Source organism: Canis lupus, chromosome 34 (genome assembly GCF_011100685.1).
Source record: "Canis lupus familiaris isolate Mischka breed German Shepherd chromosome 34, alternate assembly UU_Cfam_GSD_1.0, whole genome shotgun sequence".
Taxonomy (NCBI): domain Eukaryota; kingdom Metazoa; phylum Chordata; class Mammalia; order Carnivora; family Canidae; genus Canis; species Canis lupus.
Genome location: NC_049255.1, coordinates 35,967,309 through 35,994,664, shown reverse-complemented (window position 1 = coordinate 35,994,664; position 27,356 = coordinate 35,967,309). Strand labels below are relative to the sequence as shown.

The window sequence follows — 27,356 nt, the reverse complement described above, 5'->3', positions numbered from 1 at the left end:
TTTCAAAGATGATATGGCAGTTATTAACACCGAATGAGGATCTGGCAAGATGATATTCAGTTGAGTGGCATTTTAACAGCTAAATTAAAATGCTGAGGTAATTTGTCAGGGTCTCTTCTATGTGGCGGATTGCATGCCCAAGCTTTAGGGCAGAAAGATGCACCCTGATCATTAGGCTTTGCTCTGCTGAGGCTGGTCAGTGCTGGAAAGCCATAGCAGACTTCCCACATGTTGCCTAAAAATTGTATTTGCTGATCATGACATGGCCACTGAAGGTGTTTGGGAATCCCCAGTTCCTTTGGTAGCCAGGACCAGTTCTGTTGCATATCATTCAAGGTATACTCCTATCACGTTGTGTTGTGCTCGGGGGTCCAATTTACACAGGATGCTGTGTGAAGGATGCCTCTTGCTATTGTGAGCAGAGGCACACCAGGTTGCCAGTCTCAAGATGGATGTAATGCATTGGTGGAAAAAAGGGGCTCCTCCAGGGACTGGTTGGCAAGGCATGTGTGGTAAAATGTCAGTGATGAATGGCTTTGATGTTTTTCCTGCTCCCTACTTTGCTAGGTGGCAGCCCTATGGTCGTTTCTTTGGAAACTGATCAGTTCCCTAAGGCCTCACTTCATTATCCCAGGTGGCAGGAGTCCACATGTGGGCTGCTCTTCAATTGTAATATGAACATTATCTTCCTAAAAGAATCTTCTGTGGCCACATACATTGCACGAGCAGGCAGGCTGCCCTGTGTTCCATTAAATGATTCATAGATCCCCCTAATGGCAGACTTAATGGGTGTGTAACATCTGCCCATTAAGAATATGTGCTCTGAGGCACTCAGAAGTTCCCATAGCAGGCGCTCTACAAATGCTGGTACCTCCTGGTGTTGGCTCCTGGAAGACTGGGATCGTGACTTCTTATCTGCAGGTCCCCAGTGCACAGTACAGAGCTGGCGTTGAGCAGGCACTTGGAAAATATTTTGGGAATGATTAATGTGCGATTAAAAAAACTGATTATGAGTGCTAAGCAGAATTTGGTGAAATGAGCTTTTTTCTTTCAAACTTCCTAGATTACAGTGTTAACCAACATCAATGAGTCTCGTTTCTGATACATTATGACAGTCACACCCTTATTATTGATTGCTTAGAAGGAAGGTGCTATTTTTCTGAGGCCCTAATAAGTGCTAGGTGTCATTCTAGAATCTTTATAGGCAGATCATGAGTTGGTCCAACCCTGACTTTAATCACTTGTTTGCTGTGTTTGGGTCTCTCGTTTCTCATCTATAAAATTATAGTTTCCGTGTCCACCTTCTAGAACTCTTGCCAGGGTTACAGATGATGCATGTAAATGCTTAGTTACAAAATAAGTGCTCAAGAAATGAACACTGTTCACATAGATTCATTTATTCATTAAACACTTATTGAGGACATTCTATGAATGGGACACTAGTTAGAAGCTAGAGATATCAGTATGACTCAGAAATACCTCAAGTCACTTACTTACAGTCTAGAGAGGGAGTCAGAGACTTAAACACATAATTACCATAAATGGCAGGTGCTATGGTGATCTTCTAGAACAAATACTCTGAGAACACAGAGGGGGAACAACTAAGTTCTGCTAGGGAGAAGGAGGTGGGTTTGAGGAAGGGCTTGGAGGTGAAAACCAGCTTGTAAGAAGTCGCTTGTACACAGACTAACTGAAAGTAATTGAGGGGCACCTGGATGGCTCAGTTGGTTAAGCGCCTGCCTTCAGCTCAGGTCATGATCTCAGTGTCCTGGGATCGAGCCCAGAACCATGTTCCCTGATCAGTGGGGAGTCTACTTCTCCCTCTCCCTCTGTCCTCCCCCTCTTACATGCATACACATGCCCTCTCTCTCAAATAAATAAAATCTTTAAAAAGAAGAAAGTAGTTGAAGTAGAGCAGCAAGGGATGCTGTGTGTGAGGGTGTTTGTGTGTGTGAAGATGTGGTCAGGGAAGAAGTACCCTATGTAGGAGGTAACTTTTTGTTCCCAAGAACTTTGGAAAACTCAACAAAGTAAGCAGTTTGCTCAAAGTCACATACTTAGTAAGTAGCATGGTTTAAAATTTGAATTGAAATGATTTCTACAATGCCGGGCTCTTTCTACCTTTTTGTACCTAATTTTAGAAATATGTGAATTACAGTCTTAAATATGCTGTGTACTTCTTAGAGCCCTAACTCTATCAGGAGGAGAGTATCTCTAGCTCGTAACGTGTGTCAGTGGCAAATTTTGTGTTATAAAAATGAGGTTCTAAGCAAGGGCTTTCAGCAGTTGGTTGTTCAGGTACAATGAGGTCTGGTGGCCTCCAAGAAGGCAAGAGGTAACTCTTCTGAGGGCTCGACCTCTGGTGGTCAGGAGGGATGAGGTGGTACTAGGAGATGGAGGCTGAGGGCCAGCTCAGCAGCTCACAAGCTCTGCCCGGGGATAGTGTCTCTGTTGAGAACTTTGTAGTATATGGAAATTGCCAAAATGCATGCAGGCTGTTTCATCATTTTTCATTATTCCTGGAGAGGATTAAGGTAAAATAAACATATCAAAAAACCATGTAGTTCACTGGCAGGAGTCTTTTCTCTCTTTGGAAAAACCCACCCTGCCCCACCTCCTCTGCCAGTATTACTGATGGTGCAGCATTGCTTTGGTTTTGCTTGGAGTCCCAGTTCTGCACCCACTTAAGCCATTTTGACCCTGCATTTCTCCCTCAGAGCTTAGAATTACTCCACCTTCACCCATGAGACACCGCAGAGAGGAGAACTAGTGTCTCCCTACCAGTGCTTGCTAGAACTTCCCATGCCTCACACTTAATAGAATCTCAGTCTGCTGGTGGCTTTGGTACAAGCCAAATGGTCCCTACTCAAAAGAGACACTTAACTCTAATGACCTGCAGATTTTTCAGTCATTGTCATTTATCTTAGTTCATGGTTTGACTTGACCATCTGTGGTACAAAATCCCACCTTCCTCACAATATATTCATCTGTGTATTCCCCAAGCTTCTTGTTTTGAAAACACATTTGAATATACTGGTGGAGAGGGCACATGAGAGGGCTGTTTGAAAAATCTGTCTCTAGAGGATGCCTGGGTGGCTCAGTGGTTGAGTGTCTGCCTTCAGCTCAGGTCGTGATCCTGGGGTCCTGGGATCATGTCACGCATCAGCCTCCCCTTGAGAGCCTGCTTCTCCCTCTGCCTGTGTCTCTGCCTCTCTCTCTCTCTGGCTCTCATGAATAAATATATATTTTTTTTTTTTAAAAAGGAAAGATCTATCTCTGAAAGATTTTTGGCACAAGTATAAAAGATGTGAGACCTGATGTCAGGTTTGGGATGTGACCATAAATTTCTTTTGCTTACATATTCACTGGCAAACAGTAGTCAATGAAGTAGATACTCTATAAGAATTATATGCTTAGCATGGTATTGTGTGGTATGGTTAACTACTGAGTGGAATTCAATAATCAGGGCAAGAATTTCTGTGTTATAACAAAAGACTTTTACCTAGAGAGTTTTAACTAGGCCTCACTAACTGAGCTCTGAGGCACTCCTAGGACAGGAAACTGATATTTTAATTGGTGGGTTGCTGCTTATATCTATTTCCTCATTCTTTTAAATTGAAGTTACCTTCTTCATGATTAAATTATTTTTGGCCTTTTAATTTATTGAAAAGTGCACAAAACAAAAATGTTGATCTTCTTTAATTAGCGCCAGTGTGGCCACTAGACCAAGTCTCTATTTGAGAACTAGAATGATCCTTTTTGCCTCCCAGGACAACCTTGCTAATCTAAAGAATTGAATTTTTATATTGGTGAAAAGTAAGACAATAATAATTTGTAAAGAATCTTATTCCCTTTTTGGTGTAGACAATCACTAGGAGCTACTAGACTAGCAGTGTTGTCTAACACCAGTCCTAGAGCGCCAGCGTTAATAGACATGTCTGACTGCAATTAGCCAGGGATTCGATGTGAATGACACTTGGCTGAAATGCTTTTTCAAAAAAAAATTATTCCTTTGGTTATCTTTTTTACATTATTCCTTAAAATCTTCTCTGTGTGGACAGTGGATAATTAAACTGCTGTCCAGTTCTCATCTAAGCAATGGCGAATTCCAAATGAAAGAGGTGAAATAAAGAGCATCTACTGGGGTGCCTCGGGGGTACAATCAGTAAGTGTCCAACTCTTGGTTTCAGCTCAGGTCATGATCTCAGAGTCGTGGGATCAAGCTCTGTGTCGGGCTCGTGGCTTGGAGTCAGCTTGAGACTCCTTCCTTTTCTCCTTCTGTGTCTCCCACCATGTGCTTTCTCTCTAAAGTAAATAAGTCTTTTTTTTTTTTAATGATGTTTCCTTTTTTTAAAAGATTTATTTGTTTGTTTGTTTATTTATTTATTTATTTATGATAGACAGAGAGAGAGAGAGAGAGAGAGAGAGAGAGAGGCAGAGACACAGGAGGAGGGAGAAGCAGGCTCCATGCCGGGAACCTGACGTGGGACTCGATTCTGGGACTCCAGGATCGTGCCCCGGGCCAAAGGCAGGCGCTAAACCGCTGAGCCACCCAGGGATCCCCCAAATAAGTCTTTTTTTTTTTTTTTTTAAAGAGCATTTACTATATTTGAAAATCAGGTATATAAGTGGTAGAGGTTGATGATATGCTTCTAGATGCTTTTACCAAGACATTCCTATTGGTGAAAGAGACTGAATTCAAACCCATAGAGATCCTGGTGGGCTGATGACGGTACTGCTACCAGAAAAAATACTGATACAATCTTATCAATGTTTAACCCAATATATGAAAATACAAGCACTTAAATCCTTGTGGAAAATGAGCTTTCCAGGAAGCCTTCCCGTATTTGAATGTGGCCTCATATGTTCTCTGGTGCTCAGCTGTGTACTCCTGACGAATGTGTATCCATATCTTCATGATATACATACGGTCTCTATTTCACCAATAAAACAATAAATAACATGTCTTATATTGTCTTGATAAAATTACTTACGTACTTAACCAATATTTATTAGATGCCTTCTGTAGCCCTGAGTATGGTGCACGTTGTTAAGGACATTAATTTGGAGAGAGCCTGGCCCCTTCTCTGTGGTAGGAGGGAGCAGACCTGAGTGGGGAAGGTATATGTAAGCAAATCATTACAGCAGTCCCACTTATATACTGATTCCTTTGTTGCCTGGAACAAGCGTAGCATTTTATTTAAAACAATTAATGTCTTTGGGATGCCTGGTGGCTCAGTCAGCTGAGCATCTGCCTTCAGCTTGGGTCATGATCCCAGAGTCCCAGGATTGAGCCCTGCTTTGGGCTCCCTGCTCAGCGAAGAGTCTGGTTCTCCCTCTCTCTCCTGCTCATGCTCTCTCTCTTTCTCAAATAAATAAATAAATATCTTTAAAAAATTAATGGCTTTATGTAGTATTCAATGCCATTTGTGTGTGCCACTTTGCTATAGCCATGTGTTTAATACTTACTTGGTCTATCTGCCTTATAAAATGCTTATGGAACCATGGTTTCTAGAAATGATGTAAAACTTGCTGAATGAAGGTGCTATCCCCAAAGTGACATGTTTCTAAACTTTTGTCCTTTTGGACAGAAGTGCTACAGGCGATGAACATGTATCCTTTTTAAATGGCACCGTTACAAAAACAATTTTGTCCCTCTGCTCAGCTCTCTGTACTGCAAATTCTGTCTGTATTTTAAAGTCCAGCCTGATGCCCATGTTTCCCTTTTAGCCTTCCTTGGCTGTGTCATTCTATATTGATTTCCCACCCATTGAACTCCCTGAGCATTTACATTGTGTTCTATCTGTTTGTCAGGTTGGAGCAGGGTTCCGACGCTCCATCCCTTCTTCTTTTTGGGCAAGGGACTTGAAAAATGGATTACAGCAGTTCCTCTAGTAAATGTTCCCTCCTGATTCAGCACTGTGGAATGGGATGGTGGAACAGAGTAGGCCAGGGGAGCCCCTGGGACTTAGGTCAGGGTTTGCAATAGCACCTTGTCAGTGCCCAGGAGATGAGCACTGGTCCATTGACTCAATGTAGTTGTTGGGATTCCTTGCCTGGACTATGCCATTGACATCTCCATAGAATTCTGTGGCCTGATTATAGGTCACTTACTCCATGGTGACCTTTACTGTTGTTTATAATAGAGCCTGTCTTAATAAAATCTCTTTGTGTTTGGCAATACAGGATATATTACGATTTTTCCCTTTCCAAATTTTTCCAGATTATGAAAATGCTGGTTTTCCACAGACCAGTAATAAACATTCTTCATAAAAGAAGCATTGTTCCTTCAATAGCAACTTGTAATGAGAAAAGTGGAGTAGAGACAAAATGCAGCCCTGGTCTGAACGGAGACTGGTTTTTCTTTGTGCAAATAACCAGAATTCCAGTCAGGTTGCCACGGAGATGCTGAGATTATAACTGCCCATGCCAGCAGTCAGAGAATGTTGCCCAATTAGTTATTTTCAGCTGCGTGGTTACCTTGACAGTAGCTCAAAGGCAGGTTTTGAGTTCAAAGGACTCATATGAGCAGCTGGGGGACTTGCAGTTCTGCTGTCCTCAGTGGGGTGCAGGGACTACAAGCCCCGGCATGCCCTGGTTTCAGCCTATAGGGTGTGATCAGCCCTGTGAATGCAAACTCCATGTTTTAATGTTTCTTTCCCCTTCCTGGTAACAAAGGGTTCCTGAAATTCCTGTGTTACCAGCCAGCCTTGTAAGTGTTTTTATTTCCCAGGGCTGGCTTCAGATGTTGTGGATTAGAGATAGTGGGGAGAGTGTGCATGTTGGCATTGGACATTGATCTCGCGTAGGTTACTCTCATAGTGTTGGTCTTCTCTTTTGAAAACAGTGGACCTCCCAGGATCAATGCAGAGATTAAATAAAATGATTTTTGCAAAATGGCCCCCACAGTGTCTGAGGATTAAGATTTACCCAGTAAAAAAGGGGCTTTTTTCAGAAATATTGTCTCAGAAATCATGAAGCATTATGCAGTGAGATTATTAGTATCACCGCCATTTGGTTGTTTCTGTTCTGTTGGTCAGAAGAGGCTAGGCTATGCTGTGATAACGAACAATCTTAGAGATTTATTACAACCAGTGTTGATTTCTTGACCATGCCACATGTCCAGAGCCCATCAAGAGAGAATTCTATTCATCAGCTACCCAGTGGAGACCAGTGGAGACTTCATTCCCATGTCTGCTTCCATAGTCATCACGGTATCTTACACAACAATCACATATTCCATCTGAAAGTGACCCATCACTTTCACTCACATTGCATTGGCAAAAGCAGATCATGTGGCTGCACCCAACTTAAAGAAGGGTGGAGGAATGACATCATGTAACATAGCAGCAGGAGAACTAGAATATTTGTTGAACAACTGTAATGACTGTCATCTCCATCAAAGATCAAAGGACTGGTGGAGAAGAATACTCTAAAGAAGGACCGTTAAACATAAATAAATAAAAATATCTGAACAGTAGAATTCAAGCAAATCAGTTGGGATTCAGTTACATCAAACAAGAAATCTGAAATATTAGTGTGTTGAGGAAGGTAGAAGTTTATATTTCTTTCGTGACAAAGAGGTCCAGACATAAGCAGACATAAGGTGGTATATGGCAGTTCCATGGTCATCAGAGTTGAGGATTATTTTATTGTTCTGCTGTAACGACCTAGCAAAAGGGTTTTTCAATCTGTAAATTCACCTTGGAGTCAGAGATGGCTGCAGAGTTCTGGCCATCACACCTACATTTCAGGCAGCTGGAAGGAGGAAGGTGGAAGACAAAGAGCCTTTCTCTCAGCTGAGTCATTTAAGCAACCGGTCTGGAAGTCCTCCACAATAATTCTGCTTACATAACACTGGCCGGAGCTCAGTCACATATTCACTCCTGGCTTCACTGGAGCTAGGGCATGTAGGTTTTGACTTGGATGCGTTGGCTTCCCAAATAAAATTGGGATTTTTGTTAGTAAGGAACAGTGGAAGAAAGGACATTGGGTGGCATTGAGCAGTCCCTGCTATAGTAAGGAAAGATGCAAACTTCCAGTTGAGAGTGGGGAATGAGAAGGGGAAGATTGCTCTCTACGCTCTCATTTTCTATCCTGTGCTCTACAAACACCAGTGCTTAGAGAGACACAAAATTCCCTTAAAAAGCATCCCACAGCTATTCAGGTTTAGGAAATGTGGAAAGCTTTTCCCTCCGTTGGAGATTCACGGGGAACATTAACATGTTGAAGGCTCTGAGAGGCTGTGCACAGTAAAGAGTGAGCTAAATTGCTAATCTTTTAAGTTATTTATTTATTTATTATTTATTTATTTATTTATTTGAGAGAGTAAGCATACCCACGTGGGGGGAAGAGCAGAACGAGAGGGATCAGGAGGTGAAGAATCTCAAGTAGACGTCACACTGAGTGTGGAGCTGGACATGGGGCCCATCTCACAACCCTGAGATCACAACCTGAGCTAAAACTAAGAGTTGGCCACTTAACCGACTGAGCCACCGAGGTGCCCCTAAATTGCTGATCTTTTAAACTCATTGTTCCCAGACTTACTTGACAATGGAGATCTAACACCTTTGAGAGCCTGGAAGGACAGAGAAATAGCTTCTTGAATCTGCCAAAAACCCTTCTTAGATCCTTGGATAAATCTCCATTCAAAAGTTATGTGCCTTGTAAAACAGACAGACAAATAATATATTCTTTACACTAGCCTAGCCATAGGGACAAAAGCCTTGAAAGAAAAATAATAGATCAGATGCCAGTGAAGCTCTGTTATAATAATCCATGTTAAGAGTTGGCATTAACTCACCAGCCATCTGTACCATTAGTGATGACACCAAGTGATGGACTGGGATGGGCTCATTACCATCATCTGCCAGATAATAGGCCCCTGCGCCAGGTATGTATTGATGGGCGGTGGTCTGTTCCTATGTGGCTCTTGGCCATCCCACTCCTCTCCTGAAATAAAAGAGTAATAGGGGATCCAACCAGCCAATGTTAACCTCACCCCTTAGAGAGGGTCTGTTGTCAACTACATGGTTGCCTGTAGGTGTTGGGAGAAGTGCTGAAAATGCTTTCAAGCAAATATATGTCATTGGCCTGTTGTAAACAGATGGTGAATGAGTACCTTTGGGGGGAAGGCTTAACACCCTTCTTCCCAAAATGGAACCTTGGATGGTTTCCTAATATTTCTTACTTAATTATTCAGGTAATCAAGTTCTTGTCTTTAAAATCCATCTGCTGCAAATGCTATCCTTTTTCTTTATCTAAGCATCTTTAAAAAGGCAAGAATGCCCAAATCTTGGCTAGTCTGGTTCCCATAATTTCAACCTCATGTTGCTTCCAGTACTGAAAAGTTACTCTGTCCTAAGAGACCTAGAGAGATCTCATGTTTGCATAACTCGGTAAGCTGTATGCTACATTTCCCTGTGCAGCTGTATGAGCTCTGGGACAACCTGATGATGGGAGAGAAGGAACCAGATTAGAGGCCCTTATGTACATACTGACCTTTAGAGCAACTTCCCACGTTTGAGCTTAAACAGACTGTGGGAGAGTTGAGGAAAGTTCTGGAAGCTGGAGATCCCTATCCTTGTCTAAAATCTACTCTTTGGCTTACTATCCTGGAGAAATTTCTCAGTCTGCTTTATGGAGTTAAGCATTCCTGACAGTGGGTGAGTTGGAAATAGTCTCTGAACAGAGCAGTGGGCTTTGTGCATTGCACACGGGCACAGGCTGGTTTGTGGTCATGGCTCAGGGTCTCTGCGTTAGGAAGAGTGAGAAAGGCTGGCCGCTGAATCCCAACGGTTCACAAAGGATTAAAGTAACCAGTCTAGGGGCAGCCCAGGTGGCTCAGTGGTTTAGCGCCGCCTTCAGCCCAGGGCCTGATCCTGGGGACCCGGGATCGAGTCCCCACACTGGGCTCCCTGCATGGAGCCTGCTTCTCCCTCTGCCTGTGTCTCTGCCTGTGTCTCTGCCTCTCTCTCTCTCTCTCTCTGTGTGTGTGTCTCTCATGAATAAATAAATAAAATCTTTAAAAAAATAAAATTAAAATTAAAAAATAAAGTAACTGGTCTACCAAAATCAAAATAAATATCCAAGTGAATGTTATAAGTCCTTCTGGGCTCTTATGGGAAGGCAGGAGCTCTGAGCAACCATTGGCACATTTTACTTCTGGTTCCCAGCTGCCTGGCTGGTCATATTACCTGGTTGGAGGTCACTGGCCCTTCCTTGGTTTCATTGTTAAACCACAAGGTCTTCACCATCCCAGTAACCCCAAGTGAACGTCAGCATTGGCCATTTGTAGAGAAGTGAGTAACGACAGTCTTGCATTCAAAATATCTGGATTTGACTCCCACCTCTACTACTAATCAATGCTGACACCTTGGGCAACTTTTCATAATACCAGCAGCAATAGCAAGAATAATATTAGCGACTTATAGTTATGAAGGATTAGTGTGCCTTGCGCTAAATGCTTTTTATATGTTGTTTCTGGTGCTCATGACAATCCCCACAGGATGTATTTTTATCCTAACATTACAGCCTGGTCTTGGCTGCTGTCTCCACCACATACTATTTAACCTGGGGTTACTACTAAATAGTTACTAAGTAAGTTCCTGAATTCCTTGAAGCCTTAGTTTCATCATCTGAAAATGGGGTTTAGTAATATGCACACCCCATGGTTGCTGTAAGGATTAAATATGAATAAAATCACATAAAGCATTTAGGCCATTGTCTACTCAGGAGCTAGTGAGGATGACCATTATAGCTTACGGTCTGGCAGCTATTGCTCCGAGAAGCCAGGTTTCAGATCTAATTTTAAAGGCTGCCTTTGTGAGGACAGGCTGGGGCTGCAGAGGCCTGAGTGGGCAGGTGACCAGGAGCAGGGTGCGTGGGAAGCTGTTTCACTCCCAACGGCTGCTCCTTAGCAGGTGGAACTGAACAGGTAGCAAGCCAAGCGGGAGGTGAGGAGTCGCTGGCCTTTCTGTTCTGGGGGCTAGAAGCCACCATCATCCAGGGTGATGTTGCTTGACGCTTGGCTGGGACCATGTCCTGACCCTGCCGGGAACCGGTTTTGGACACCAATACCAGCCAGCCAGGCCCAACTGTGTGGGGGATGGTGTCCTGGAGTCAGCCTGTATCAGTACCACCCTTCCCAAAGGACCACCCCGGGCAAGTGGAGCTGGGGAGGTGGCTAGCACATTCGCATGCAGGAGGCACCCTTGCCAGGACGCCAGGCCAAGTGGGATTACCCCACTTTACAGGTGGGAAAACCAGAATATGAGAGCTCAGATGACACTGGCAAGGAGTAGAGTCGCAAATTGAACCCTAACTTTTTTGTGCGAATCGTCCGATAGGTGTGCATAATTTACTCCATTCTGCACAAATGATCAAATGTGAAAATTCAGCGATCGTCATTTTATTTTTATATTTTTGAATATAGTTTTTTACTTGGGTTACCTGTTCTGTTTGAGATGCTGGCTTGGGCAGTATGTTAATGAAGGTAAGTCTGGATTACATTCTAGATCTCCCAGGTGCACACTCTCAGAGCACCTTGCATTTTTCCTGCGTGTTGCTTGTCATATATATTTATATTATAAATATAATTTACATTATATTTAATATAACTCAACTGTAATTTAATGGCTGTGCACGTGTAATTATGTGCTCACGTCTGTTGTTTCATCAGATTGGAAGCTCCAGGAGGCAGGGGCCCAGGTACCTTTTTCTACCTTGGGAAGTAGTTAGGTGAGTAGCACTCAGGCACTGAATAAACCCCACTGTGGAAGGTAAGGAGCAGATCCCTACATTAGAAGGAGGGAAGGTCGGTAAAAAAACGAGGGGCCTTGCCTGTCTGGGAGCCCAGCATGGGCCAGCGTCGGGCCGTGTTGCCTCAGTGCGATGTTTGCCAGCACTCTGCTCACTTCGGAAGAACGATGAAAAGCCTGAAGGCTCAAGATGAATATGTAGGGTTCTCCTACTGTTCCTGTTTTCTTTGTGCTGTTTTGCTTTTGTAAGCATATGCTTGTCAGTTAGGGCTGAAACCGAACAAAACAGCTGCTAAATATGGTTCTAAGAGAAATAACATTTTGGTCTTTTCAAGGCCCATACGTTCAGAGCAAGCACAGTCATTTGGCAGATGTCGGTAGGGAATCTGGGGGGTAGACAGTCATTCTGGGAGCCGTATCAGCCCTTTGTACCCTATTGGGTTCTGTTTCACCCTGCCACAGGACCGAGGACCCCAAGTGAAAGATCTGTTGCAGAACGGCTGCCCCTGAGAGGAGAGTGGGAGAAAGGATGCCTAGGATCTAAGCCGTGGGCCATAATCTCTGCCAATCCGTCTCTTACTGAGAAGGGAGAAGGGCTGGGGAAAATAGACCTCATCATCCTACTGATATATTTAGGTTCGTCTTTTGCAGTCTTTGGGATTTTTGTCTAGCGATGTTATTTAGTGTTCTTACAAATCCAGTGTCATGTCATTCAGGAGGCCTGGAAGAATTAAAGTATAACTCAGTGACCAGGACGATTAACCCCTACATCCTCAGTCTCTGCGCTGTGCTGCGAAGTCAGGCTGGAGCTGCCAAGGCCGCCTGAGTGGCCTCAGCTGATGGAAGAGAGAATTTATTCCAACATCCCAGGAGCCCCCTAAAGTTAATGTATCTTCCCGATTTCTCAGTAAATTTCTAAAGAGACATCTGTTTGTCCATAAATATCTGACCCTATCTGCTAAGTGCGTGGTGGTGGTGGTGGTGGTGGTGAAAAAACAATAGGTTTTCTTTTTATTGGCTTTGTTTGTTGGAAGGATACAAAACACAGATGGAATTTTTCTGTGGCATATTCCTTGTATATGAAATGAGTATTTTTTTTTCCAAAGGGGATAAAAAGGAAGGAGGTGACTGTTTTTGTTGAAAATACTGTTATGTGTCAGGCCCTGAGCTAGTCTAGATACTTTCAGGGCTGTCGTAGTGACCCTGTGAGGGAGGTAATATTATCCCCATTTTAAAGATGAAGAAAATGAGACTCAGAGCAGTTATGAAAGTTGCCTGAGGCTGGAGAGCTAACAGATGGTAAGTCAAGGGCTGGGAATGCTAATTCCACGAAGCTGGGTAGAGAACCGAGTGGTTAAGAGCGCAGGGTTTGGGGTCTGACCAGCTGGGCGCCCATCCTGGCGCAGCCCCCTGTCGGTGGTGTGACCTTAACCACCTGCTTCACCTCTCTGTGCCTCGGTGCCCTCATCTGTAAGATGAAGACAACAGTAGCATCCGCTTGACACAGTTGAAATAATTAAATGACCTATGCCTGGAAACTGCTTATTAGAACAGTGCCTGGCACACAAATACTCATGAAATGTGAGCTATTACTGTGATTTTTACGACAGTGGCTAACCAAATTTGCCTTTATCAGGACTTGCTGAAAAGTTATAGTTTTCTCTTCTGACACAGCTTGCCTTTTGATGTGTAGTTATAGATCATTATGAAATAATGTAAACTACTCTACCTTAGAATTAAATTCTCTGTCTCCCAGCAAAGGTTAAGATCTGAATAAAGGCATGTATAGCCAACAGGGATTTCTGAGTTTGGTAAATGTCAACGATTTGCTCTTTTCTCCTTGGTGTATGTAACCTTCCATGCCGTCCGTCCTGGCTTTATGAGTAGCTAAACAAACATGAGAGAGAGAGAATTAAGCGGATTCTTGTCTCTTAGCTTTCTTGTCTTTGTAACATGATTATTAGGTACATCATCTGGTTGCATTGCACGTGGCCACATCCTGACAGCCTGTCTTCTTAATGCACCTGAAGCACAGCTTAAAGCAATGGACTTTATGAATTTTCTTCAGAAAATTTCCTTAGAAATTATAGCTGGGAATTTCTTTAGAAATTTCTTTAGAAAAAAAAAAAAAAAAAAAAAAAAAAAAAAAAGAAATTTCTTTAGAAAATAGAGCTGGGAATACCCTAGGAGCTAATGTATGTGATGGTTGAAGTGGGGTAGGGGGGATGGAGGGAATAGTGGCTGGGACAGCTTGTCTAGATTGAAAAATAAATGAGATACGTTTGTTAGACCTTTGGCTCAACATCCTGATCCCCCCACCTTTTTTCTTTTTTTTTTTTGCAACTTCTTCTATGCATGTTGTGGAGCATTGGGAGTGGGATCAACCTTATTCAGTAAATCATTGTGTCACCAGGCTAAGTGCTGGGGAATACTAAAATAAATATGTTATAGTTCCTGTTTTTTAGGGAATTTGTAATTTATTAAGGGCAAGAAATGGAAGAGAGGATGGCACAATGTGGAAGTGGTTATCATAGAGCCATGTACAACATGCTGTGGGTGCAGAGAGTTGGTGGTGCTAATTTGGGAAAAGCTTCACAGGGGAGGTGGCATCCTGGGCTTGCCTGCTGGAGAATGGTAGAAGGAATAATCTTGGCAGACAGACATGAGCCAAGGCAAAGAGACACGGCCTGTGTGGTGTGCTAGGGAAATGGCGGGCGGTTTGAGGCGGTTGGTTATAGTATGAAGTGATGGAACATGAGACTGGGAATGAAGACTGGGCTGAAGAATGACAGGACCTTGACTTTCAGTTTGAACCACCTCGTGTAGGATTCTAAAGCATGATGTGTTCTATCTATTTTAGAAATTTCAGTGTGAAGGGAGGAAGAATTGACTGAAAGCAAATAGTCCCAGAAAGAGAAGGCCTGTTGCATGAATGGAGTGGAGTACATGGATATGATGGAGAATTGAGAGATGAAATCCTTAGCACTTAGTGAATAACAGGAGGTTGGAACTTTGGGGTCAGCCAACTTTTAAGATCTAGGTGGAAGAAACAGAGTCTCTGAGAGAGACCGAGTGGAAGACAAGGGAGGGGATGTATTTCAGCAAGAGTAGCAATGTCAGTGCCTCAGAGGGAACAGCCAGGACAGGACTGAGAAGAGACCATTATAGATAAAGCGATTGAGTCATCGGTAGCCCTTGGGAGAAGTTGTGTTCGAGTCCTACAAGAGTAGAGAAAACGGCTGAATGAGTGCTCACCCCGTTCAAGCTGTAGCCCATCCCCAAGAGCCTAACTGGCGATTAGATGCGTTTGTGTAAGGGAGCATTCACAAACACCAGCTCTCCAGGACCTGGGTGGAGGTGGGGAGAGGGAAGCTTAGTGATGGTCAGGGCTGAGTTCAAGTGCCCTTGAACAATAGCTCTGCCTTCTGCTTTCTGGGATCTCAGGGAGCCCCCTCCTTGCAAATACCGACTCTAATTGTGCCATTTTGTCTTATTACTGTCAGCATACTGTAGAAGATACATGCTCATAGGCTTCTTTTCCAATTCCAAATCGATACTCCTTTGTAGCCATGATGCTTATAGTGGTTGCTGTGATGGGTCACCTGGATCTCATCTCTGCACCTGAGGCACTCATTGCCCACCTGCTAGAAGTCTGGGTACCTGGGGATTGTCCCTCGCAGAAAAGTGTCAATTCACACAAGATCAAAACCTCTGGGATGGGGATGGGAGGGGGGACGGGGTGGGGAACAGCCTGCATACAATGACTAGTCAATGGAGGTGGTGTGCAAAGGCCCCCATGCATCAAGGTGGGATAATTTTGGGGAGTCACCCCAGCTCCAGAGCTCCTGTGGGATTGGATGAAGTTTTGGTTCTACTGTATCACAGCTGAATGCATTCTTTCTGTTCAGTCCTATCCTTTTTCCTTCACTCCCAGGGTCTTGATTCTGAGGCACATCCCCAATAAACTCCCTCTGTAAATATCAGTGATTTTGAGTTCTGTTTCCTGGGGAACCACTCTGATATGATGCTTGTTTTCTGTTTGGTTGCCTCCTGAAGGTGGGTCACCAATCCAACTGTGGTTACTCTTGCTTTTGAGCCCCTTGGATGCATCCAGCGGCAATACCCCCTCTCCCAGCAGTTGGAACAGAAGTCTCGGCATTGCACTTCCTTGGTTCTTATTGGCTGAGCCATAGGCCCATTGGTGGACTGTTCAAGGAGAGGGAAGAGCTAGAAGTCAGTCACCCAGCTACTCCTGAGACCAGCCCATTAAACCTCAGCCCTGAGGATAGGTCCATGAGATGGGTTGGCCCCTGAGCATAGAAACTGGTCCCAGCTCTGCATCCTGCTCTTGCGCTCCCCTTCCACCACCGCCACCCCCTGCCCCCTACCCCCTTATGCTTCCTAGGCCCCTTAAAGCAGGTGGTAGTCACTGTCCTGCTTCTCTCTTTCATTCAAATTGCGTTTTTTAGTCAAGGAAAAAAAAAACAAAACGAATGTTGAAAACACAATTGAGATATTTCGAGCAAATGTAGAACCTCTCTCAAAATTTGTTGCAGAAACACCACTGAGCAAACAAACTACTGGGAGCACAGCTTAGAAACAAACAGCAGCTGCCACCATTTGTGGGCTTTTTTTTTCCCCCTGTTCCCTCATTTCTTTCTAATTCTGTTTGTAATAGAACTGCTGCTCCAATGGCCTAGCAGTTTCACACACACCATTTTTCCCTTCCCATCCTGAGGGCTCCCAGGTGGTCTTCAGCTAGGAGGCCTCTGTCAGCAGAGCTCTGGGCCCTTACTGTTGCTCCTGTCACACGGTTCCACCCGGAACGTCATCCACCCCGCGGACCCAGTGGGGTGTGGCTGGAGCTTCCAGACTTCTCAGGCTGGAGTGTGGTTTTTTGCCCTCCTGGCTTTATAAAAGCAATGGATTATATGGATGACAGTTTTTTCTCAGTGACAAAGTGCTTCAGCTGTTGGGTTTTTGCTTTATTTATTTATTTTTTGTTTTCTGTGCAGAATCTTGGAAGGCACACAGCAAAGGGCTGGTGTTGGGCCTGGTTTGCTAAAGACTGTCACTTTCTTTAGTTATTAGATTTATTTATTCATGGTGGGGAGGAGCAAAGAGAGAGAGAGAGAGAGAGAGAGAGAGAGAGACCAGCAGACTCCCCTTGGAGTGAGGAGCCTGACATGGAGCTTGATCCCAGGACCCCCAGATTGTGGCCTGAGCCAAAATCAAGAGTTGGATGGTTAACCAACTGAGCCACGCAGGGACCCTGAAAGACTAACTTTAAAGAGCTCTTACTTGTCACATTGACCTCATTTGTCTCCTTCCCCACGAATGGCAGCCTTGAAGCAACCCTTTGCCCTTTAAATGCTGCTGGTGATGGGTCGTTCCTCAGCTTAAACTTGATGGCCATTAGACACGAGTGGGTTGCCTGCTCTATGCAGGGTGTGGTGCTAGGCCCTCACTCCCTCTTCATCAGAGCTCTGCAAGGCAGGTGTCATCTCCACTTTATCTGCCCAGAGACTAGTTGCTTTCCCAGGGTGACCTGCGATCATGCAGACAGTCGAGGGAAAGCTGGTGTTGGGCCCAGGTCTGTCTGAATCCAAAGCCCAGGCTTTCTTTCCCTCTCCTGCTTTTCAGTCACCCTCATAATATATGGCGGTGCTCTCAGAAAACTGTTACTTCCTTTACATTTTTTTTTCATTTATCCTTCCCTCAGAATATATATATATATATTTAAAGTGAGTTAGTGGGGATCCCTGGGTGGTGCAGCGGTTTAGCACCTGCCTTTGGCCCAGGGCGCGATCCTGGAGACCCGGGATCGAATCCCACGTCGGGCTCCCGGTGCATGGAGCCTGCTTCTCCCTCTGCCTGTGTCTCTGCCCCTCTCTCTCTCTCTCTCTCTCTCTGTGTGTGACTATCATAAATAAATTAAAAAAATAAAATAAAATAAAATAAAAATCATTTAAAAAAATAAAGTGAGTTAGTGCCTAACATTTAAAAACTAGGACATCTTTGGGGCACCTGGGTGGCTCAGTCAGTTAAGTGTCTGCCTTGGGCTCAGGTCGTGATCTCAGGGTCCTGAAATCGAGCCCTGCTTCGGGCTCCCTGCTCTGTGGGGGGCTTGCTTGTCCCTCCCCCTCTGCCTGCAGCTTCCCCTGCTTGTGCACTCTCTCTCTCTCTGTCAAATAAATAAATAAAATCTTTTAAAAAAAATTAGGACATCTTGGAAACAAAACAAAATAAAAGACTTTAGACCTAGCAATATCGTGCTCATAGGTTGACATGAAAACTGAGTCCAGCTCCGTGACCCCCCACCCCCAACCCCCGCAGGGAGATAGGGCTTCTTCAGGTTGCCGCAGACCCCAGCTGGCCCCCTTCACTCTTTGACAGTCAACTTGCCTCACCTCTGTGGACAGTTAAGTGTGTGATTCTTCATTTAGGCCCTTAACAAAACAATTTCTGTCCTGTTGATGGATCAGTAGAGGTCAGAGTCAGTTTATGCTTCTGTGTTGAATTTTACAGGCTTTGATATTTTTTTCAACTTTTGGGGATAATAATTCAGTAACAAATAAAAGCAATTACTGGACATTTATCAAGTACCCTCACATTTAGCTGACTCTGAGGGTTGGCAGACACCTGTTTGGTGGTCAGGACTTGCAGAAATCTCCAATTCAGTTTGTGTTCAAAATCCTGCAGGTACTCTTCAGGTACTGCAGGATCTGGAGACCATCCACAGGAACATATTTTGCAGGGACGGTGTGGTAGAGAGGAGGAGGTGAAGCCAAAGAAAAATGGGAAGAAGCAGCTACGTTGACTGTATTGGCCCTTGGGAACTGTTAACTACCTTATGTACGATTGCCCCATGACAGAGAAACACCCCTTTCTTGACTGTGTTCAACACAATGGCAGCTCAGAAGCTTCAAAGAGAAAGATCTGAAAAATTAGAATCCCTCTCAGGATGATGGGTCTTTCATTGTATCCCGATGTGCCTGCAAATGTATTTCCATTTGGCAGCAAGAAATGTGTTCATTCTTTTTTATTGTTTGGGGGAAGTCATGTCTCCTTTTGTCTGTTTTACACACATCCCATTGAAATGTAAAATGGAAACAGAGTGGGTTTTGACTAGTGTCATGGCTGCGGCTGTCTTAAATCATAATAGTAATTAATAATAACATACGAGAACCCCCAACGCTGAAGTTATTTATTTGCTTATTTTAAATATTTGCTTTTGATTAAGACAATGCCTGGAATATTGTTTTGAATTTTTGTTTGTTTATGTTCCTTTAGGACCCTGCAGGGATCTTTGAATTGGTGGAACTTGTTGGAAATGGAACATATGGACAAGTTTATAAGGTAAGATCATTGAGTTTGAACGTGGCTTCTCTGTGGTTTTTGATTCATGAATGCTAAATAGCAGTGCCGTCTATTCTTGCTCATGTATGCCTTGTAACAGATTTAAAACAAAATAATATGCTTGTTAATTGACTCTTCATCTTTTAAAATATATCTGTAGTCCCATTGCCTAGACGGGATTCACCCTTAGTTGTATATTATAATGTCTCCATCTGACACATGAATTCCAATGCTGTGTACTTGAAGCTCTTTAAGTATCCAATTTCCTTTATTTTAACGCTGCCAGAATTGGTTTTCAAAGGACTAAAGGATGCCTTTTACTTTAGAAATTTAACCTATTAAAGTATTGCAGCTGGAAAAGTAGATTTGTCATTGGCTCAGGGCATGAATTAAATTGAGCTTAGTGAACAGTATTAGGAGAAAACTGGCTACCTCACAAAGCAAAGGCCTAATGGCAGCAATGACTTTTAGAAGATAGAAAATAAGTAAAAGTTAAACTTGAGGAATAGGAAGTACTTTTTTCGTCCTTTTACTAATTTTTGCTTATAAGTTCTCTCAAAAGTGCTTTTAAAAGATATTGCCCCCCAGTAAAAGATCTTACAAAAATGTGGGTTGATATCCCTTCTGATTTTCAAAAGGAAATGGAGATGAACTGTTTTTGGATTAAAATTCAGGGGGTTTTAGTAAATGAGCTATTGAAATAAATGCCTTCAAAACAAACCAATTCTTTTCTCATGATTGTTTCTAAGGAGATAGCCATCATTTTCTTGAGTGGTAGTGAGATGGGATGGTGGTTTCATTACAAATGATCTCTTTTCGCTGTTCTGTTTTGAAAAGTTCCTTCTCCGATCTCTAAACTTCTCTTAGTGATTAGAACAACTCTAGAAGTCATTCGTATTGTAATGTTTCCAATTTTACAGAATGTCAAAAGTACACACACACAGGTATACACATGCGCGCACACACACACACGATATTCTTGAGAATCTGAACACCATTGTAAACAGATGCATTTAAACCTTACTTATTGAGAGGTACCCTTTGGTGTCCACCCAGGGTGGACATTTCTCCCTTGCAAGAAATGATTATTTCTTAAAATGTCAACCCCTTGCAATTAGACAGAATGTAGTCCACCCAAGCTGTTCACTTGATGTTGATCCTGTCTGACACAGGAAAGAAATGTGTCTCAGCAATGCTTTTAAATACTGTCAATGAAGATAATTAGGTTGGAAGATTGTATTATTGAATTTTGAGAAATTGGATTGAACCTGTGAATTAATGTGGGCTAATGAATTAAGCTCTGATTTAGGTAGAAAATTACTTCTCATTTGCTGACAGTATGGAGTTGCAACTCTGTTGCATGCTCTTGGTTTTATGGTGCCATTGCTTAGAACCATTCCGTTGTACCATGCTTCCCACCTGTAGAAAATGCATTTAGGGCACAGTTCACAGCTTTGTCTACTAATCTAAGAGGTAGACTACACTCTTGGCAAGAGAAGACAACAAAGAGATTAAGTTAAGGATGAGAATGTTTGGAAAATTCAGAATTATTCCTAATTTCTTATTACCTGGCTGGGGGTGGGGAGGGGAGGAAACAAGTATCAAGAGGTGTCAGATCTTTTTAGAAAGGGAAGGTAGTTACCAACTATATATTTTTAAAGATTTTATCTATTTATTCTATTTTGTCTATGAGACACAGAGATAGAGACAGAGATGTAGGCAGAGAGTTTGAGTTCTGAGTTGGGCATGGAGCCTACTTAAAATAAATGAATAAAGGAAGGAAGGAAGGAAAAGGAAAGGAAAGGAAGGAAGGAGCCATTATTTAGTGATTGATACAAAACTTTGGCACCACTCAAGCTGAAGGGAGACTGCAAACACATTGGGATGTGGGACAGAAGACCTGGTCTCTTTCACCAGCCCTAAGTATTGTTTTGTGGCATTGCAGCTTTTCTGTGCATTAGTCAAGTGAGAATATAATTAGAAATGCTTTGGGGACTTGTGATGATATAATTGAAGAATTAAAACTCCCTAGTCATTTAAGGGGTTGGTTTCTAGGCCAGTCAGATGATATTAAGTGGTGCCTGCTTTTATGTATGGAGATACCTGGGTTTCCTGAGCCACTAATCCAGTCCTTTTGTCACCCTGAGTTCAGAAGAATTAAAGCTTAATAAAATAGCAAAATCAGAGGCACCTGGGTGGCTCAGTCCATTAAGCATCTGACTCTTGTTTTCAGCTCAGGTCATAATCTTAGGGTCCTGGGAGTGAGCCCTGAATCTGGCTCTGTGCTCAGTGGAGAGTCTGCTTGAGATTCTTTCCCTCCCTCTCCCTCTGCCCCTTTCCCACTCTCTCTCAAATAAATAAATAAGTCTTTAAAGATAAAATAGCAAAATCAAATATATGTGAACCTAAAGAGAAATAAGGTGCAAAGCGATTGTTCACATTATAGATTATATTTACCTTTTATGAAATAGGTGTATTTCTAAAATACTGCAGGCATAAGTAGAAATTTTATAGCCCTAAGAAGAGATTCTTCCACAAAAAATTTTTACGACAAATTCTTTCTTTATACTAAGTATTAAAACTTTGATTTCATTTTTTTTTTTTTTTTTTATAAATCCAGCTTTTGGTGTTCTTGGATTTAATAAAATGAAGTAAAATTTTTTTGTGCAATTATATAGACATTATCTTTATTTTATGGAAAGATTCATTATAAGGTTGTTTTTATAAGTTATCCTAAAAGGGTAATGATATGATTTTATTTACAAGTAGCTCTTAAGAACCTATTTAATACAATAAATAAAAATGTGCACAAAAACTGTAGACAGTAAGAGAATATTTCCTGCAGTTTATTTGAATATGAGCCACATACATCTGGATGTGGAAATATAAATATTTTATATAAAGGTCATAGTAATGTTTAGCTTTTCAAAGTTATTTCTAGTCTTTCTCCCAAGTATGGCTTGGGCTCTCTGTCCTTGGAAGACTAGATTTATCTTTAGCATTTTGGTCCCAGGTGGTCAGGTGGCAACTCAGTATTTTTTTTTTTTTACTTTATTTATTGGTCTGACTCCATAAATAATAGAGTAGTGATTCTCTGTCAGGACTTTTATTGAGGAAATCATCTGCCTGGGGCTATGGCTCCCATTAAAAACCAAATCAACAAAAGGCCACATACCTATTTACGAAAGGTTTTGCATGATGCATATTGAGAGCTAATGGAATTCAGATACGTTTTTGTTAAAATAAAATAATTATTTTAATAGGTTGAGATAATTGTTTAATGTTTACTGCTAAAACACCACTAAATCTTAGCCACAGATTTCAAAAATGAATGTTAGTCTCTCCTGTTTCTTAATTTGCCCTTTTGGAATATATGTTGGTTGTTACAGAGATGGGGACCTATTTTATTCCAGATGAGCTTGGAATAAAATATGTGTGAATTAGAAATACGATAGAGTCCTCGGTATCTCTCAGGCTTTTCTCAAAACCTCCTTAAGGTTATACAGCATGAACTAAAGAGGCCACCTTGGATGTTACAGTGCATGGGTGAGAGAGCACTGTGAGTGAGTGAGTGACTGTGTGCTTTCAAAGGAGTGCAGAGGTCCCAATTAGATGATTGCAGGTCATCTAATGTAATCATTCCTCTGCCAAATGTCTGTTCAGCCCAACCTTGATCCCTTCTGGTCATGTAGAACTCACTACCTCCCAGTCAGTCCATTTTCCTGCAGCTCTCTTTGAATCTTCATTATCATTTTGAGCCAAGAGTCTGGCTTCCTAAGATGTTTACCATTTCAAGCTCATTCCATACCCTCAGAGCTATTTTAAAAAGTAAAATAAAATCTTCTTTCACAAGGATATATTCCTTCAGATATTTGAAGACTTCTCCTTTCTTCCCCCAAACACATACTTGTATCTCATTTTTCAAAAAGATTTATTTATTTATTTGAAAGAGAGAGAGGGTGCATGCAAGCATGCAGCAAGGAAGGGGAGAGAGAGAGAGAGAGAGAGAGAGAGAGAGAATCCTCAAGCAGACTCACCACCGAGTGGGGAAACTGTTGCAGGACTGGACCCCATGACCCATTTGGTCATGATCTGAGCTGACATCAAGAGTTGGATGCTTAAAAAACTGAGTCATCCAGATGCTCCTAAAAATAACTTTTTAATTTTAAATAGTTTCCTATTTTGCAGGACATTTTGTATATGTGATCTGATTTCTGATTTAATTCCTATAATACTTTCATAAAACCTTGTTCTCAATCTGAGGTCCTCATAGCCGTGGTTTCCTCTGTCTAGAACACTTTCCCCCAACCCTCTCATGACTGGCTTCTTTTCTTTCAGGTCTCGGTTCAAATGTTACCTCCTCAGGGAAACCACTTTTCATCCTAGTGTCTAATACAGATAGTCACTACCTCTGCCTCCTTCCCCCACAGACTCTATCACATCAGCTTGTCTTTATTGTCTTCATGGCATTGCCACTATCCGAAATCATCTACTTCTTTCTTCGAGTATATAGTAAACAATTTAAATGCATAAATAAAGGAAGAATCAGGGTAGAGACCTACTTTGTCTAGCCACCATTGTATCCCTAGTCTGGCACATAGTAATTGTTGATGATGATGAGGCCTAGAATTGAGCTTTGTTTTCCTGGATAATTCTTTTTATATTCATTTCCAGTCTTTCAGCATTTCTCATACAATATTAGTCTGTTTACTTCAGAAATGCATATTTACACAAAAGTAATCAACAAAATGCTCTGCTTATATTTTATTGTGGGATATGGATGTGGATTTTATGTTTAAATGAATTGTTGATAGTCTATAGAAGCCAGATCCATTTTGGACATTTACAAAATGAGACAAATCCATTTTCTGGGGGTTCAGTCTCCTGGCAGAGGTTCTCAAACTCTAATGTGCAAAACAAATATTTGGGAAATTATTAAAAATACAGATTTCTAGGATCAGTATCTGAAATATTGGTTCAGTAGGTCTGGGGTGGGGTCCAGGAAGCTACATTTTTATTAAGTGTATGAGTTCATTCTGATGGTTAGGGACATGGGGTCATGCCTCCAGAAACTGCAAAAATGAGTGTAGATTATTATCCTGTTGTAGGGCCACTTGAGTGAGTGCTAATCCTAATGCTTTTTGTAATCATTTACTTTAGTATTTCCATGCTGACTCAAACTTACATCAACGGAAAAGGCAAAAACATAAAGATCTTGACCTGAGATATGATTCCAGCCAGTTTTAATTTACTCATTGGGAGATTTAACTTTTGGTGGTTTTTTTTTTTAATGTTCTTTTTTTAATATAAATTTATTTTTTATTGGTGTTCAATTTGCCAACATATAGAATAACACCCAGTGCTCATCCCATCAAGTGCCCACCTCAGTGCCCATCATCCAGTCACCCTTACCCCCTGCCCACCTCCCCTTCCACCACCCCTAGCTCGTTTCCCAGAGTTAGGAGTCTCTCATGTTCTGTCTCCCTTTCTGATATTTCCCACTCATTTTTTCTCCTTTCCCCTTTATTCCCTTTCACTATTTTTTATATTCCCCAAATGAATGAGACCATATAATGTCACTTTCAGTGTTTTATTCGACATGTTGTGATTACAGTTTAAGGTTGTTCTGAATAACTTAAGATCTGAGAATCAATGTAGTCAAACCGACCTGGTATAGATAGAAGAATCTGAGCCTGTTCCATGAGATTTCCTCAAGTCTATTTATTGTAAGACAAAACATTTTAATAGTGAGAATATCAATTGTCTTGATATGGAAGTTAATGTAGCTTTACATAGTCCATTCTAATGAATTGTGAATTGTATTATTTGCGTCTTGTTTGGTAAGGAGTATGGGGAGAATGTTGTGTTTTTTTAGATGATAGTGGCATTTGGTTTTTTAGTCAAGAATTTCCAATACAATGAATGCAATGTGGCAACAGTTGTTGAGTGCCAGTGATGAAAGCCCTGTGCTTTGTGTGGGAAGAATGTAGAGTCAACTGAGGTAGTTCCTATGCTATGGAAGTGTGCAATCAGATTATCTAATTAGGACTCAGAGTGCTTACTATGTGCTAAAATTTTCATATATATTGTCTTAGTTACTCCTCATGATTTTGTAGGGGAAAAAAACTAAAGCACTATTTATTAAACTGCATCATCACTCCAATGCGGGGTTTCTCAATCTTGGAACTATTGACATTTTGGGATGGATTACTCTTTGTTGTGGGGGGCTCTCTTGTGCATTGTAGGATGTTTAGCAGCATCCCTGGCCTCTATCCATGAGGTATCAGCACCACTTCAAAGTATGGCAATCAAAAATTTCTCCAGACTTTGCCAAATATTTCCTGGGGAGCAAAATTATCTCTAGTTGAGAACCACTTCTCTAAGGATAAGACAAGATACCCAAACTCCTAGCACTGGTGGAAAGAAAGAGTTGGAGTGTAGCATATGGAGCAGAATGCTACCCAGGCAGAGTAGACACCCGAATGGATGATGGAAGGGGGATATGGAAGAAGCTTGGAGGCCTTGGCATTTGCACATGTTGGAGCATAATTTAGCATTTTAGTAAGTGGAGAGGAGTGTAATCAAAAGGATTTTGGAGCAGAACTGAGCTCGATTCCCAGTCTGGTTCTGCCTCAGTCTGGTTCCTCAGAAGCCTGGGGTGTAATGTGTCTGGAAGACCTCAGGGGAGTGCCTGACACTCAGTCGGCCCTCAGCAACCTTGTCTTCTTCCCAAACATGTGTGCCAGTGGAGTCTAGCCTACCAGTTCTTTCCATGGTCCTATTTTTATAGATTTTATGATCTGAAAGAGGCATTCATAGAAGATGCAGTCAGAAACACACATAACCGTGTGCTTCCCCTTTTACCTTTTATCTCTTGGTATTTATGTATGCTCAGAATCGCATTATTTATATTAAATCCAGTTCACAATACTTAAATGGCATTTGATGGTGTAATTGCCATTTAGATACGATAGTTGGTTTTTAGGATTTAAAAAACCCAACTTCCCAGTAATTTGTAAAGAAATGGTCAATTATTAGAGGAAATAAGAATTGGTTGGAGGACTCTGAAACTCTGGGGGTGGGGGTGAATCATTTATCCTTGAAATGTGTTGATTTGAAGAGATCATCCTCATAGATCCCCATGTTGTTTGCATCTAACTTGGCTCAAGCCCATGCAGCCTCATGCTACTGAGGGGTAATGGATGAGATGATTGGCACCGTGAGTCTAGAGAGACCTTTGTGAGCGCCACAAGCCACGTGCCATGTGGAAAGGTCGCTTTCTCTGCTAGGTGGGGGGACCTCGAGAGTTGCCACCAAAACTTGCCACGGGGGATGATGTGGGATTTCTTGTTGCTACTAGTGGTTCTCAGCCCTCACTGTTTGTGGAAATCATCTGGATACCTTTGAGAAACAGAGATCTGGGCTCTTCTTTAGAGACTTGGTATGAGTTGGTTTGGTGTATGATTGAGTAGAGTTGGTTTCTCGAACTTCCATTTGTTTCTAATTTGCAGCCAGAGCTGAGAGCCGCTGGACTCTGGTATTGCTTCTCAGGTGATATAGGGGCTCTTCTTGGTGTCTTTGCCTTTGGGAAGGAGTCTCTACCACTCTTATCTCTATATTGGAGTCTCTACCACTCATCTCTTATTTACTGCGGTTCTTCGTTTATTCAGCGTCAGCCTTTATAATAAGCATCTATTATCAACTTGGCATGTGTGTACCCACCTTTCATTTAAGTGTTGAAATTGTTTTTAGTTCAAAATACTTCCAGCCCATCTCATATCTGTGAATTGCCAAATAACTTGATGCACAACACCCTGGTGACTTGTAGTTTTTAGAACTCATAACATCTTTAATGACTTGGTGATTATAAGGCAGTCTCAAGTAATTAAACAGTCAATACTTACTATGTAATTACCATTATTTTGGGTTATTTGTAACCTGTAAAATAACTCTGCCAGGATTATAGGCACAGAATTTAGAGCCATACACAGTTTTAACTATTTTGTACATGGGAAACATTATGAGGCCCTTTAAAAAAAGAATAACCAATTCTTATTAACCAATTAATTAACGGAGACCCTGAGATTGAATTTCTTATCTCGGTGGTTTAACCTCAAATGTAAGTTTATTCATCTTCTTGGACATTTTGCATGTGCAGAAATTAATATCAGCTGTTTGACAAGTAAATACATACTCTTCTCTAAGTCGGAGCTCTGCTTGGTGACGAGGATTTAGAAT

At 42.0% G+C, this 27,356-nt stretch overlaps 1 protein-coding gene across 7 annotated transcripts in view; it reads left to right on the top strand.

Moving 5' to 3' along the window:
* Positions 1–27,356, top strand: part of TNIK (TRAF2 and NCK interacting kinase) — a 376,466-nt gene that overhangs the window by 62,619 nt on the left and 286,491 nt on the right. For all 7 annotated transcript variants that reach the window (XM_038583888.1, XM_038583893.1, XM_038583891.1 and 4 more), the window contains exon 2: positions 19,053–19,118. In XM_038583888.1, coding sequence (XP_038439816.1) covers positions 19,053–19,118 — 66 coding nt within the window. The remainder of the gene's footprint in view (positions 1–19,052; positions 19,119–27,356) is intronic.